This window comes from Artemia franciscana, chromosome 6 (assembly GCF_032884065.1).
Source record: "Artemia franciscana chromosome 6, ASM3288406v1, whole genome shotgun sequence".
Lineage (NCBI taxonomy): Eukaryota > Metazoa > Arthropoda > Branchiopoda > Anostraca > Artemiidae > Artemia > Artemia franciscana.
This window is the reverse complement of record NC_088868.1, coordinates 22,782,160-22,799,271: the sequence shown is the minus strand read 5'-3', so window position 1 is coordinate 22,799,271 and position 17,112 is coordinate 22,782,160. Positions and strand designations below refer to the sequence as shown.

Here is a 17,112-nt window from a genome sequence, read left to right as displayed (position 1 = left end):
ATCCAATAAGTCCATCTGATGGATAGCGGTTAGGTACAGAACGCACAACCGAAACCATAACTATAGCGCTCGGTAAGACTTGGAGGAAACACACTTGTCCGCCTAGTAATTAAGCTAATGATACATTTTACCACCCCTCTCCCCTGAGAGAGTCAGATAAAATACCCAGGGGAGCGAAAATATGAGCCGAACTTTTGCATCCAGTGCCCCCTTCTGGTAGATGTAATGACAATATTTTAAAAACCTCCTCCTCTTACAGAGAAGTCAAATATATTCAAAAAAAAAGAAATCTATTTCAATCTATCAAATCTATTTAAAAAAAAATCAATATTTTATAAACCTCCACCTCTTACAAAGAAGTCAAATCTATAAAAGTCAAGTTATAAATACCTAATTTTTTCTGATGGTCGAATCTGATTTTTTTAGATGGTCGAATCTGGGAATACGACTTTATCAAGTCAATTTGTGCAGCTCCCTGACACGCCTTTCAATTTTCGTCGTCCTAGCACGTCCAGAAGCACCAAACTCGCCAAAGCACTGAACGCCTCCCCCCAAATCCCCCAAAGAGAGCGAATCCAGTACGGTTACGTCAATCACGTATCTACGACATTTGCTTATTCTATCCACCAAGCTTCATCCCGATTCTTCTACTCTAAGCGTTTTCCAAGATTTCCGATTTCCCTCTCCAACTCCCCCAATGTCAACAGATCTGGTCGGGATTTGAAATAAGAGCTCTGAGACATAAATTCCTTCTAAATATCAAATTTCATTAAGATCCGTTCACCAGTTCTTAAATTAAAAATACCTAAATTTTTCTAATCTTTTCAAATTAACACCCCCCAGCTCCTCCAAAGAGAACGGATCCGTTCCAATTATGCCAGTCACATATCTAGAGCTTGTACTTATTCCTCCCATCAAGTTTCATCCCGATCTCTCCACACTAAGAGTTTTCCAAGATTTCTGTTTCCCTCTTCCAACACCTTATGTCCTCAGATCCAATTCGAGTCGAAAATGGAGCATCTGAGACATAAGATCCTTCTATATCAAATTTCATTAAGATCCGATCACCTATTCGTAAGATAAAAAATACCCCAATTTTCACGTTTTCCAAGAATTCCGGTTTCCCCCTCCAACTCCCCCTAATGTTACAGGATCTGGTCGGAATTTAAAATAAGAGCTTTAAAGCTCAAGATCCTTCGAAATATTAAATTTCATTAAGATCTGATCACCCGTTCGTACGCTACAAATACCTCATGCGGATCCGGTCCGGTTATATCAGTCACGTATTTTAGACTTGTTTTTATTTTTCCCATCCAGTTTCATCCTGATCTCCCCACTTTAAATATTTTCTAAGATTTCCGGTCCCCTCCCCCAACTGCCCCTCCCAATGACGCTGGGTCCGGATGAGATTTAAAATAAGAGATCTGAGTTACGAGGTCTTTCTAAATATGAGGTTTCACTGAGATCCGATCATCCTTTCGTAAGTTGAAAATACCTCATTTTTTCTAATTTTTCAGAATTAAGCCTCCCCCCCAACTACCCCAAAGAGAGCGGATCTGTTCCAGTTATGTCAATCATGTATATAGGACTTGTGTTTATTTTTCCCACCAAGTTTCATATCGATCCCTCCACTCTAACTGTTTTCCAAGATTTTAGGTTTCCCCCTCCCAACTCCCCCCAATGTCACCAGATCCGGTCGGGATTTAAAATAAAAGCTCTGAGACACGATATCCTTCCAAACATCAAATTTCATTATGATCTGATCAACCGTTCGTAAGTTAAAAATACTTCATTTTTTTCTATTTTTTTCCGAATTAACCGGCCCCCTACTCCGCCCCAGATGGTCAAATCGGGAAAACGACTATTTTTAATTTAATCTCGCCAAGTCCCTGATACGCCTGCCAAATTTCATCGTTCTAGCTTACCTGAAAGTGCCTAAAGTAGCAAAACTGGGACCGACAGACAGACAGACCGACAGAATTTGCGATTGCTATATGTCACTTGGTTAATACCAAGTGTCATTAGAACCATTTGATTAAAAGACAGGGGTATGTGAAGAGAGGAGTATTAAGGAGGCGGCTGCCTCCCTCATACACGGAATATTTTCTGTTCGTTTTAAGTTTTAATGTTGCTCCTTACTTTCATTTGAAAAAACTCGTCTTTTCTAATTTTATTTCTGGATAACCCCACAATCAGAATTAAGAATCCTAATGGTCAAGTGGTAAGGTTTGACTTAAACAGAAACAATCGAATATATTCTTATGAAAGTGCATTTCACCGCTACAAGTGTTATGTCTCCAGTTAATCCTAACGTTCTGATAGAGGGACAGCTCCAAAATTTTATCGGAATATTCAGAATTTTATAGAGCTTTCCAAAATTTTACAGCAAGTTCTCTCGTACGTTCCAGTACAATCCCTGAAAAATAATCAGGAAAATTTTCAGAAGTAATCAAGGCCAGGTGTATTTGACAAAAATTGAAGTGGATCGAGCGCAATAAACCACTGAAAAATTAGCCAGATCTATTTTCCTCCCACCCTCCTTGAGGGGGGGGGAGTTTCTTCCCAATAAGAAGACCCTCAGAGTAGTTAGATAAGTAAATAATATCTCAGATTTACAATATACCTCGCACAACTTCCCAGTCACCTTGCCCTTCAAGCTCTTCATGTGCTTCCTCTTGTTGTTTTAGTCTCTTTTTCTCCTTTTCTTTGTCTTTCTTTTCCTTCTTCTCACGCTTTTTTCTTTCTTCTTCCTCTTGCGTATTTTTCTAAAAATAATAAAATCAACAGTTGCAATTGTTGTAACAAAACAAAGTTAGGCTTGTCTCCACAAAATTAAATGAACGACAATATCAATTATTGACGAAGGATTTAAGAAGGGATATGACATTGTGATCTTTCTGTTTTGTTATTGATCCAATCCAAGTAAAAATTAACCATATTCATTAATCAATTTTTTGAAAAATATTCAGATTAGAAGACAAAGAGTTCAAAACTTATAAGCGGGGCTTCAAGACAAAAAAACTTCTAGATATACTTCATTTTACAAAAAGTTCCGTTGATGCCTGATCCTGGCTGACTTGGAGATTTTCTAACAAACATTCTCTCGTATAATTCAATTATGTTAACTGTTAGAGGCTACTGTTTGAAATCTCTTAGTTGCCTCTAGTCCCTTATAAAAGGGATGAAGGGACACCTAAAAATTATGTAATCCGTTTCTCTCCCACCTAGATGAAGTGAAAAATGAAGAGTGGCTATAACCCATCAAACATTTTATTATTGAATAATATTTTGTTCAGGTTTTATCCCTCAGACTACCATCCTAGAATAACCTCCGTTCCTAGTTGTGATTAAGTCTTTTTTCGAAGGAGAATTTTGTTAGTTTTCAGAACACCTGGAAGATGCTATTAATACGTTACGGTTTGTTGCTGATTACAAAGGTTCACAGTGCAGATATATTGGCATCAGCTTTGGAAACGAGACTCGAAAAAGACACACAAACAGCTTTGTGAAAAATCACAAAACGCCAAAAACCTGCAGGATCACCTTGGAGCTTCTAAAATTCGCAGGACCGACGATGCTACTATGGCTCCACATGCTTTCCTCCCACGTTTAGACAATCAAGCTGATTCCACTAGAATGGAAGGAAGGGATAATACTCCCTCTACGGAAGCACAAGAGTTGCTGAATTGATTATTCCAGCTATAGAGAAATCCCCCTCCTTTCGAATCCCAGCAAATTATTTACCATGACGTTGATTGACAGAGTAGCCAGTTCATCCGTAAGCGCTGCCGGATTCAGCAAGCAGATTTCATGCCCAAAAGATCTACTACCGAGCAGCTCCTCACTGTACGCCAGGTCATTGCGAAAACTTGCGAGTTCTCGCAGAGCATACATCGCCTTTGTTGACTTTGAAGCAGTCGTCAACTTGGTCGACCGTGAGTCTCTGTGGCTGACACTAGATTGAATGGGTCTCCCGGACAAATTCTGGGGCCTGTTCAAGTTACCTTACACTGGTACGAAAAGCCTTATTCAGATTAACGGTCGTCGGAGCTCTCTGTTAAATATCAATACCAGTATAGAGCCAGGCTGTGTTGCTGCTACTGAACTGTTCAAGACGGTGATTGATTAGAAAATGGATCAAATAACGAGCCGAATCCCCTTCGGACTGAAGTATGGCGAAAGAGTTTAGGTGATTGTGACTTCGCTGACGATATTGCCCTGATATACACTTCGGCATCTGAACTTGGAAAAGCCCTCAACACACTGTCAGATAAGCCCCTGAAAGTGGAACTAAATGTTAGCAGACAAGAAACCAAAATAATGATCATTCACCCGGAAGGTAGAATGGCCAACTCAACAGCTTTCAAGATATCAGGAGAAACTTTAGAAGCCACCAAGTCATTACTTACCACGGATATGTCATCACGGAGATGGGCTGAGTTAAAACTGAAGTTCAGTCACGCATGAGTAGAAGCCATATCAGTTATGGAACAAATATGGCGTTCGGTATGGTCAAATTCAACATCAACCGAAAAACAAAATACGGATCTACAACACAAACGTAACTCAAGTCCTTCTTTATAGTGCTGAGACCAGGCCAACTGCTGCTTCTGTTCGTGATACCATCGACATGGTCCACACAAAGTTACTGAGAAGCATTGAAGAGATCAGGTGGTAGGACTTCATCCCAAACACCTGATTGTTGGCACTAATAAATCAGACCCCCAGCTCTCCTCAACTCGCTGCACAAACTCTATAGTGGTTCGGTCACTTGTTCCGCATGCCAACAGAAACACCCGCCAGCACAGAAATAATTTCTGATCCCACTGCGCAAGGCTGGAAGCGCTCCCATGGAAGGCCCCGTTTCAGACGGAGGGACAGTGCTACTCGGCATCTCTAAATGTAGGTACTGATCTACAAGAAACTGTCATTCTTGCACAAGGTTTTTATGATTGGAGGCAAAGAGTAACGTGTCTCTATGGCGGACCACCAGCAGGAGCATTAAGTCAAGCAAGAAAGTCAAGAACTCTTTTCTAATCTTCATACAATTATCTGTTCTTGTCACATAAAACCATTAAAATAATTGTTGCGAAGGAAGGATTATCAGAAGAGTGTCAGTCACAGAGGGTAATTTGGAGGGGTGTTGGAAAGAATCTACAAATCAAAGCACAGCAGTTTGGACATAGTAAGCTATTCTATTCAAAAATATACAATGCAAATTGCTTTATTGAATTCCAATTGCATTGTTGACCATTGATTTTTTTCATAAATTTGTAAATAAAAATATAAATTTTGTATCTTTACATGTTCGATCTTTTCATAAAAGCCTTTGTTATCAAGTGAAAAATAAATCCAAATATCTATTTATAACAGATCATCCACAGCTTTTTTGATACGAACGTCAGAAAAATGAAGTTTCCATTGGATTTACTTGGCAACACTGTTTTGAATAAGAGTATAATCAAAAAAAAAAAAAAAAAAAAAAAAAAAAAAAAAAAAAAAAAAAAAAAAAAAAAAAAAGCCTAACTTTAGTACTTTTACCGGCAATACAGCAGATCCGAAACTTTCAATCCCATATAGCTAAAAAGAAAATGTTGAATTAAGCACCTTTTATGGTTAATAAGTTTATTATACATCACCGTTATTGTCGGCACCAGGAATGCTGGCTTCAAATATGCCAACACATAATGTTACATATGTAGCTACTTTATGTTAAAAACTTAAATGTGAATGGACGATGAACGCATTACCTTTAAAAATTTCTCTCTTATATTTATATATTTAGTTTCGTCTTCCTCACTGCTTATAGAATCTTCTGAGTCTGACTCTGAGGGCCAATAATCACTTTCAGAATCTTCATCTTCCAATTTGGCAGGTTTGACTTTGGCTTTAGGCTCCTTTACTGCAGCTACTTCTATTTCTTCATCTTCTGATTCAGATTCAGTTTCAGCTGAAAGATTCTGAGGTTAGTACTTGAGTGGATCAGACCTAAAAACAAACTTATTTTTTTCGTAGTTCATCTAATTTTTTTGTATCCAAGTTTATATTTTTATTAGCATTTCTTAATGAATGGTGTACCACCAAAATTGCAGTATTGATTTGAATAAACAGGTTTTAGAAATTAATCAACTAAATTTTAACAGCTTACTCAAGATTGAAATTTTTTCAAACCAAGTAAATGATTGGAACTGATCATGGTTACCCTGAAAGAACTAATATTTTCCTAGTACTGCACCAATTTTTGTAGTACCTAAGCTTCCGAATTTTCAGAATTTATTTCAAGACAGGATTTTTTCTTCAATAATCAAGTAAACCCTACACATGAATATTTAATAATATATTATGCCGTATTGCAGACACTCCAACATAACTTTTAAAAACTAACTAAACATGAAGCGTTTTTGAATACCAGAATTACCACGTCAGCACTCCGTTTCATGTATAGCTTGTGATAATGTTTAGCTGATGAGCCACATGGTTCAAAGATCTTCCCAATGACAAATCCTAGAGGAATATCCCAATTATCAAGCTTAGAGTTCGTGAACACATTTCGATAAACTTGAAATCAGAAGATCTGTAGGTGACCTTTAAGGCTGAGAAGCTTCGACAGAGATAAGAGGCATCGCTATAACATTGCCTATAGTAAAAAACAATAAGGCTTCAATTTCTTATTTCTTTCCCCTAATGCACTTCACATGGAAGGGGTGGTCGCAGAAACTTCAGAGGAGGCTCATCCAACACCCCTAGGGGTGGTCGTAGAAACTTCAGAGGGGGCTCATCCAACACCCCTCCAAGCCGTTTCCCCCATAATACACCCAATCAAAATTATGAGAGAGCCATTCTGTTCAATATAGTCAAAAGATCAGATAACAATAACTCCGGGGTTGACAAAACCCCCACTGCCCGCGGGGCAAGGGCTGTAAGTTATGCAAGTTGCCCATTGATTCTTAAACTTAAGGTTTTTATAGAAGAGGTGGTCGCACAAATTTTTGAGGAGGCTCATTCGATTTAAAATCGAAAGGTTTAGTTCCATTTTTAAGAACCAAAAGTGAACAGTTTTGAACCCCCCACCCCACCCTTGTCCTTGAATGCTTCCAATCACGATTTTGCGATAGTAGTTTTATTCAAAATAGTCCAAAGATCAAATTATTATTCTTTTTAGGTTGACACTCCCTCGATCTCCCGGGCCAAGGGCTATAAGTTACGCAAGTTGCCCATTACCAGCAAAGTTTTTATGGAGGGGGTGATCGTATGGACTTTGAAGGGGGCTCATTCACTTGAAAATTTCAAGTTTGAGTGGCCTTTTAAGAGTTAAAAGTGACTGGAGGGCAGCTATTCCCCCCTCCCATCTTTTACCCACAATGCATCGAATCAAAATTTTGAGATACCCATTTTATTCAAAATAATCGACAGGTTAAATAACTACAACTCCAGGGTCGATAAAAACCCCCAGAGGCCACGGTGCAAGGGCTGTAAGTTATGCAAGTTACCAACTATTAAAATATAGGATTTTATGACAGGGCTGTCGTACAAACTTTGAAGACGCTCATTCGACTTGAAATCTGAAGTTCTAGTTCCCTTTTTAAGAGCCATAAGTGATTTGAGGGTGACCAACCACTCTCCCCCTCCACTCCTTTTTTTGTCCAAATGAAAACAATCAAGATTTTAGGACAGCTATTTTGTTTAAAATAGACCAAAGACCAAATAACTATGCCTAGCGGGGTTGAAACCCCTCCCTCCAAAGCCTCCAGCATAAAGGAAGGTATGCAAGTTGCCCATTGTTAACATATATATAGTTTTTACGGAAAGGGTGATCATATAAACTTTGGACAGCCAGTCTCTCCCCCCCTTTCATCATCTTCCCAAAATGCATCACATCAGGATTTAGAGACAGCAATTTTTTTTTCCAAATAGTTCAAATGTCAAAAAATTATGCCTCCAGGGTTGAAACAACCTCCAGCATCCTGGGAAAAGGGCTATAAGTTATGCAAGGTGCCCATTGTTAACCTATAAGGATTTTTATTGGAAAAGATGACATGTTTGATCATGGGCCTCCAAAAAGGCTCAGGGCATTATGATGAAACTTTCAAGGAAAACTTGAGAGGGATGCCGAACAAAATCAAAACACACTAAGTGCTGGCTGGTTGTTAAAAGTGATCATCACCAATATCTAAAGAACCACTGAGGGTATTAAGTTGAAACTTTCAAGACATGTTCAGATGTTGAAAAGTAATCTTAGGGCAGCCACCACCACCCCTCCTTGCCCTTTTTAAACCCCTGTCTGCTCAACACTGATCAAATTTTCAAATTGACATTTTTTTCAAACTAGTAAAAAGGTATAATAGCTACACTCCACGGAACGTCATGCCCCCCCCCCTAACCACGGGGCAATACTTGTAAATTAAGCAATTTGCCCATAGCTTACATACAGGATTTGTCGTTAGTAACAAGAGCTAAGAGCTCATATGGCACTTGTGACGAGGCGAGAAGAGCTAAGAGCCGAAAGCTCATATGGTATGAGCTCTAACAAAATTCTAAGAATCAATAGATTGATTTAAAAAGAAAATCAGAGGCTTAATGCCGGTCAGGATTTACAATACTAGCTCTGAGTCACGATGTCCTTCGAAATATTAAAATTCATTAAGATCCGATCACCCACTCGTAAGTTATAAATACCTAATTTTTTCTAATTTTTCTTCTCCCTTTAGCTCCCCAGATGGTCGAATCTGGGAAAACGATATTGTCAATTTGTGCAGCTCCCTGACACGCCTACCAAGTTTCGTCGTCCTGGCACGTCCAGAAGCACCTAACTCGCCAAATCACTGAAACCCTCCCCCCAACTCCCCCAAAGAGAGCGAATCCGGTACGGTTACGTCAATCACGTATCAAGGACATTTGCTTAATCTATCCACCAAGCTTCATCCCGATTCCTCCACTCCAAGTGTTTTCCAAGATTTCCCAATACAATGCCCCCCAATGTCAAAAGATCTGGCCGGGATTTGAAATAAGAGCTCTGAGACATGAATTCCTTCTAAATATCAAATTTCATTAAGATCCGATCACCTGTTCGTAAGATAAAAATACCCCAATTTTTACGTTTTCCAAGAATTCCGGTTTCCCCTTCCAACTCCCCACAATGTCACAGGATCTGGTCGGAATTTAAAATTAGAGCTTTAAATTAAAGCACAAGCTCCTTCTAAATATCAAATTTCGTTAAGATCAGGTCTCCCTTTCGTAAGTTACAAATACCTCATTTTTCCAAATTACCCCGCCCCCAACTCCACCAAAGGGAGCAGATCCGGTCCAGTTATGTCGGTCACGTATCTTAGACAGGTTTTTATTCTTCCCATCCAGTTTCATCCTGATCTCTCCGCTTTAAGTATTTTCTAAGATTTCCAGTCCCCCCCCCCAATGATGCTGGATCCGGTTGAGATTTAAAATAAGAGATCTGAGTTACGAGGTCCTTCTAAATATGAAGTTTCATGAAGATCCGATCACTCCTTCGTAAGTTAAAAATACGTCATTTTTTCTAATTTTTCAGAATTACCCCCCCCCCCCCCCATAGAGCGGATCCATTCCAATTATGTAAATCACGCATCTAAGACTTCTGCTTATTTTTCCCACCAAGTTTCATCCCGATCCCTCCAATCTAAGCGTTTTCCATGATTTTAGGTTCCCCCACCCCAAACTCCCCCCAATGTCACAGATCCGGTCGGAATTTAAAATAAGAGCTTTGAGACACGATATCCTTCTAAATATCAAATTTCATTGAGATCCGATCACCCGTTTGTAAGTTAAAAAATTCCTCATTTTTTTCTAATTTTTCAGAATTAACCCCCCCCCCCCCCAACTACCCCAAAGAGAGCGGATCTGTTCCGGTTATGTCAATCATGTATCTAGGAATTGGGTTTATTTTTCCCACCAAGTTTCATCCCGATCCCTCCACTCTAAGTGTTTTCCAAGATTTTAGTTCCCCCCCCCCAATGTCATCAGATCCGGTCGGGATTTAAAATAACAGCTCTGAGACACGATATCCTTCCAAACATCAAATTTTTTAAGATCTGATCAACCATTCGTAAGTTAAAAATACTTCATTTTTCCATTTTTTCCGAATTAACGTTAATAACAAGTGCCATATAAAGGGAAATATTTGATTTTAGGTTGCATTCGAAAAAGCAAAGGGTATTAAAGTTAATCTTCGGGGAATGCTAACTAAATCAAAAAATACTTGTATCCAGTTTATCAAAATAGCGTATCTGCAATATCTCAAGAACAGCACACGGTATTAAGTTTAAACTTTCAGGACATGTTCAGAGGGTGTTAAAGTGGTCAGAAGGCAAGCAATTCCTCTCCCATTCCCTTTTTAGCTGCCATCCCTCGAAAGATATCAGATCAAAATTTTAGAATAGCCATCGTGTTTAAAATAGTGGAATAACAATACCTCTGAGGATGACATAACTCCCCACAGCCTCTGAGGCAAGTGCTGTAAGTTCCATAGCTTGCCAATTGTTTCTATACGAGGTTGGTTATTGGTAAAAGGTGGCATGTTTGATCCTCAGTCTTCAGAAGCCTAAGACTATTAGCATAATTTTTTTTAGAAAATGTAGAGGGGGTGTCAAACAAAATCAAAACACATTATATGCAAGAGGGTTATCAAAGGGATACAACAGCAATATCTAAGGAACGAATAAGAGTATTAAGTTGAAACTTTAAAGGCATGTTGAGAGGGATGTTGAAAAAAGAGCAGAGACTTTTGCCCTTTAAGATAATCCCTAACACTGATAAATATCTTAAAAAGCCATTCTATTCAAAATAGTCACAACGTCTAATACCTATGCCAAAAAAACTTTGGCCATAAAAAATGAACATAAATTAATTGCAAAAAAAAACTCCCCATAGAAACGTTTTTCAAAGAAAAGTATTAGAGCCATATTAAATTTAAGACAAGCAGAAACAGATTCTTATAATAATTCAAACTCAGTATGAAGTATATTAAGAAAGTTTTCTTTTATACTTAGAATATTGAAAAACTAAAATTACAGGGAGATAAAATCTTGAACTGCCGAGTTTTCAGGAATTATTATTATTATATATCAAATATTAAGTTTAATTTCATTTGTTCTTGCCAAGAACTGTTCAAGACAGTATGACACACTAGGCTTTAGACTTTTCCAGTTTTGGGAGGAGAAAGGGGACAGAAGCCAAACTACTGTTTGTTGTGACTTTCGTCCATTTTAAGTTTGACTTGAATGTTTAATTTAATTTTCACTCGTTTTAAGATTTATTTATGCTTTTATATAACTACCTGTAATCTGCATGTTTGTTATGATTTTTCATTTGATTTCTGTGTTTTTTGAGCTTTTGATCGTTTCGAGTTTGAATTAATATATTTGACTTCGACTCTCTTTTGAAGAGATAGCGATACAACATTGTTGAAGCTGATGCACGTCACTCCTAAGTTTATTTTTTTTGTGCAGTCTTTCTGGCGATTTTCTGTGAAATAATGCAACTAATCAAAGAATTAGTCCTGCTAGCTTCAATGAGTGCATTAATCATGACGATCCAATACGAAAAAGCCACATCATACATCAATTTCACACATCAAGCTACAGCCATACAACCCCGGAGCAACACAGCGATACAGGAAATCATTCCGACAATATTTCATCACTCATTTTAATTTATAGTTTTATATATTGCGATTATTTATTTTGATATTCCGCAATAAATTATTTGTCATTGTCAATTTGCTTAATTGAAGCGCCATCTATCTTCGTTACACTACACAAAGCCCACAAGAGAGCATTGCCTGCTTGACACCATAGTCTAGACGTATATGGCAGGAGAAAAGAGGAAGGCAACGAAACCAGCGTTTCTTGATTCCCGTCCAGATTTCAGAGAACAGAATGGAGCCTCATGGAAGTACGAGACCTCGGATATTAACGGCAGTTCAAAATATGCCTCTGTATGAGATGCCACCTCTGCTATTACCATGGTATGAAAAACCAGTCATGATGAAGGCTTCAGACCTACCTTACCTGAAACCTAAAGTATTTACAGCAAAAATGCAACTGCCTAATATTTTGCTATGTAACGTGAGGTCTCTAAACAACAAGGTAGACGAGCTAGAAGTTTTTATCAAACAGACGAGTTGCCCGAATACAGCTGTTACTGAATGCTGGGACATTACTGACTAAACTGGCAACATAAATAATTATACAAGCTTTGTTGATACAATACGCAATCAAGGCTTGCAGCGCCACTGTGGTGGTGTTGGCCTCTACGTTCGGCAAAACATACCGTGCAAGCTGTTAAGCTAACCCAGGGACACTTGTCATGAAGTGATATGGGCTGAATGCAAGCCGAACTATCCCTATAGACGTTTTTTGTGTCTTATATTCACAGTTGTGTACCATCCTGAAACTGCTAAGAACAAGAAAGGCCTGATACATTATCTACAAACGCTCATTGACAATGTGCGCTGTCAGTAAGCTGCGTCTGAGTTCGTAGTTACCGACGATTTTAATCAAACTAAAAAACAATGGGTATCCAGCATGCTCGACTTGCAGCAATTTGTGGTAATTCCCACCCACCAGAATGGTATTAAACTGGATCTCATACTTACCAACCTTTCTGAGTATTAAAACCCTCCCAGTTCCATTGCTCCACTACAAAGCTCCGATCACTTCATCATTTTGTGGAAAGCTAAGACCACATTCCCAAGACCAAAGAAGAAGAAGTTTACAACTCAACCTATGACTAAGGAGTCTATCTATTCTTTCGTGAGGTGGATTTGAACCTTCAACTTTGACAATATTTGTTCACTAACAGATATCAACATCAAAGTCGAGTCACTAACTTTTCTACTCCTACAGAATACCACGAACCTTTCCCCACTAAAACAGTTGTGATAAGCGACAACGACAAGCCTTGGATAATTAAGGAATTTAAAACCCTGATCATGAACCGCTGCAAGCTGCACAGGAGCGTTCAAAGCGTTGCTACGAAGAAACTCCGAAACCACATCGTGAAAGTTAACAGGGCGGTGCAGAAAACATACATTTGCGATAGTTTCGCCATTCCTGACAGCTGACCCCCGAAAATGAAACCAACAGGTCAAGCGGCTACCTGGTAAGAATTTTAGCAGTGATCTGAAGGCACAAAAAGACGATGGAACCCTTCTATCGATAGCCAAAATGAACACATTCTTCGCAAATATATGTTCGACTTACTCATCACTCACTGAAACAAATTTCGAATGTGTCATAGCTGACCTTTCGGACTACCAGATTGCTGACATGCCTGAATGTGCAATTTGTAGAACAAAGAAAAGAAAACTGTGCTTCATATACCAGAGAACTGCCAGTCAAACTTCGAATTCATTATGCACCATTCCTGACTAAACCTTTGGCGTCTTTAATAAAACAGTGCTTCAGCATCAAATCTTCCCTCAAGGATGGAAGAGAGCATACCTGTGGGTTACACCTAAAGTGATGGACCCAAAATCATCCGTCCTTCAATAGCTCCAAATCTCGCCAAGGTCACCGAATCTTTTATATATCATGAACCCCTGACTCAAATCAACCCCTTATCTAGACCCTTTCCGGTATTTCTGTTTGAAAGGAAGTAGCCATACCCATCATCTTATACGTCTCTATAATCTGACAACTTAGACAGGGGAAACACCATAGTAGACCTTCAGCTACCTGATTACCGCAAAGCTTTTGATTTTATCCACTAGAACACTGCTTTACAAAACCTGAAATAAATGAGGGCTAGAAAACAGACCCTGCTGTTGATAGTCGATTTCCTCAGAAGCCGCCACTAGTGTGTCCAAGAGACTTTTGCCGGAGACCTCAACTCTGAATGGGCTGAAATAACTTCTGGATTGTCTTGAACCCTAGTTCCCTACGACTTCGACTGCAATTATTCTTGGCGTGACTTTCAGTACTGATTGTTGTTTCAGCTACCGTATTTCTCGCCTAGTGAACAAGAGCGAATACACTTTGCGATCACTGATTACACTCCGACGACTATGTTTCCCAGTGAATTATTTACGACTAGCATATATTTACTATACAAGTCCATTGCTAGAATACGCGTTCGACCACAGGTGAACAACATTGACTACTTAAGTGACGATCTCGAGGCTGTTCAAAAGCGGGTGACAAAAATCATACTGGGCCCCAATAATGACGCGCATACAACTAGAACTGCAACGTTGTAAATAACAACGCTGAGAGAACGGTGATTCCATCGCATGTGCAGGCATGGACAGTCACTCCTCGCTAGTGTTGCCTCCTCTTATTGCCCCCAAAGTCAATATGTCGACACACGAATAAGTTCGAGCCAATACGATGCAGAACGAATCGCTTCAGTAATTCTTTTATTTCGTTTTATACAAGTGTCATTAATCATGCTTAGTTTTTTTTTTCTTTTTTTCCTGTGTTGTAAGAGATAGCGCAATTTACTTGAGTCTTTTGCTAATACTGTGAAAGCTGCTTTAAATCGATGAATTTTGAGTATTTTATAGGAATTTGCTTCTGATTGTCTAAGTTTTCTTTGAAAAACTTCTTTTTAGGAAAGTTTTTTCTAATTAATTTGTAGAAAGTAGCAAGTTTAGCTTGAAGCGGCATTTATACATACAGTGGTGGAAAAAACATCAACTTTTCAAAAGAAGGAAAACAAACAATTTAGGGCCTTTCTAAAGGCCATGTATAGAAATAACTTCCAGGGAAAAAAAATGAGCATTTGATTCACGATTACGTTATTTGAAGGTTGATACAAAAAGGACACCAGTTTCAGTGACTTTTTTAGGTTATATGCACAAGTACTTACGAGATTTAAACTGACTTTTTTAGGCTATACGCACAAGCATTTCGGAGGTTTAAACAAGTTAGGGGTTGTTCCTTTAGGCAACATTTTAAAAACTAGGTTTTAAGAATTATGTCAGCAGGCTCCATCTGACAAAGCTAAGAAAATGGAACTTTGTTGACATGTCAAAAATACTGTCTCCTTGTTGTTGATACCATACGCTAAACATGGTCTACTGCTTCCCTGCGGCTAAGATCAGCCCGTCAGCCTTAAACACAAATAGATTCGGTTTTGACCTGGATGGAGCCAATTCCTTTTACCTTCTTTGTTTACTTTTGCGATTTTCTTTAGAAACTATGGGTATCACTGCTGTCTTCCATTTTTTTTCATGTTGTAGTTGCAGCAGTAGCTGCAACATAGGAAAGAGCAAACCGCAGTTCTTTGTAACCAAAATTTGAAACGCATATTCATCAAAACTGTCATGAGAAAAAAATTTCTAATTGACACTAGTTCATCACATTTTTGCATATTTAACACTAATTCTCCATTTTTTTTCCACGGGATCATAATATTGAACAAATGGACAAAGAAAGGCGAATAACGGATTATATAAAAGCCAATGTTAATTATCACGTAATTTTTGTGGTTTAGCACTGATGGTGCCACGTTAAATTGATTAGTTACACCGTAAAGTGTAACTCTTGGGGGTCATTTCTGGATTCGAGTTGATTAGAAAATTGAGAAGCACATCGTCGAAAACACTTAACTATAATGACTGACTGGTATATATTGATGAGAAAGTTGGAATAAGATCAGTAGTAAAACTTATGTTCAATACTACAATTCAACAAAAAGTCACGTTGATCCTTTTTTATATTATTACCTAAGTTTAATAAAGAGCTTTTATTGGGTTGACAGTATATAAACAGTTTTTTTTTTAGTATACTAAATGCATGGAGAAAAAGCAAAACGAAACTCTCAGCTCCAACATTAATTTTTTTTTAAGATCATGTAATTTTGGCTTCATGCATAACATAAAATAATTTCCAGGAGACTAGATTCAAGAATTTCATATTTCTCCAAGGTCTCTTTGAAATAATTCTAGAGACAACAAATTCTCAAGCTTGAGCTTTTTTTGCCAAATTTTCCTTAATTGTGGCAGCATATACACCTTGGGCCTAGAAGTAGATTCAGGCAAGTTCAGCTGCTATGCAACTCAAAGATGGGATAAAGGAAGGAGGTTTTCCAGAATGTCGTCCATTGCCAACTGACAATCAAGAGTTGTCAGATTCATCTACCTTCGTCCAGATATAACTCGAACTCTGCAGGGAAATTGGAGGGAAGTCCCTAAATACTCATCATCAGGACATCTATTAGAATGGATTGTCGGATATCGTCCAAACAAGGCGGAAAGTAAGAAACCTTTTATAAACAAGAAGCTGAGATAGAATCCGTTGGGACTGGTAAGTGGCAGGAGGTAGGGGGGGGGACTAAGTTCTTATCACAAGAACACATTTAACAGACGTAATTTTTGCATCTCATCCAAACTCAGAGTGATACAAGAACAAAACGTCCAAGCTGTATTGTTGGAATTCTAAACGTGATTCAACCTCTTTGAGGGAGGAGCCTAAATGTTTTCTTCAGGACAATTACCAAAAAAGCCAATCAGATCTCAATCAAAGTATTGGAAAATTACGACTAAGTGTCAAGGCAACGGATATTGTTTAGGATATTCATCTTAAATCTGAAAGGAAATAATCCAGTTTCTTGTCACCCAGATCCATGAGAATGGTCTTTGAGATCTCACCTAAATTTGGTGAGGGTTAGCAGAGGGGACTGTCTTTGTGCCTTTGGAGGACTCGAGTCCAATGCAATGAGCACTGTTACTTGTGTGGCTTAGCAACTGTTACCACCCTTGGGTCAAAATGGCTGCAACGCCATTTTAACCCAAGGGGCCGATAAGTCTAGCTTATTCAGTTAACAGATACTACAAACCAACCCACAGAAGCTTCAATGTATATACATTGACATAATTGGATTTTTCCATTTCCCCAAGAACAGTTTAAAGATTAGTCATACAAATTTCCTCTCGGGGACAGGAGCACATGGCAAGAACACAGGATTTTTGCAGGAACAATAAATATAATAACCCATCATAATGAATTACCAGCTGCAGAGAGAAGGGATAGATACACATAGCATCTTCTTGGCTTTACTGCAGCAGCACTGTTTGAAGTTAGCCACGAGTTTATTCTCCCTTAGGGTAGAAAAATAGACAAAAAAGGAAAATATTCACAA

At 38.5% G+C, this 17,112-nt stretch overlaps 1 protein-coding gene across 1 annotated transcript in view; it reads right to left on the bottom strand.

Annotated features, from left to right (window-relative positions):
- LOC136028195 (eukaryotic translation initiation factor 3 subunit C-like) overlaps window positions 1–17,112 on the bottom strand; it is a 53,141-nt gene that overhangs the window by 19,253 nt on the left and 16,776 nt on the right. The window contains exons 5-6 of the mRNA XM_065705909.1: window positions 5,751–5,950; window positions 2,624–2,765 (exon numbers count right to left, since the gene is read on the bottom strand). Coding sequence (XP_065561981.1) covers window positions 2,624–2,765; window positions 5,751–5,950 — 342 coding nt within the window. The remainder of the gene's footprint in view (window positions 1–2,623; window positions 2,766–5,750; window positions 5,951–17,112) is intronic.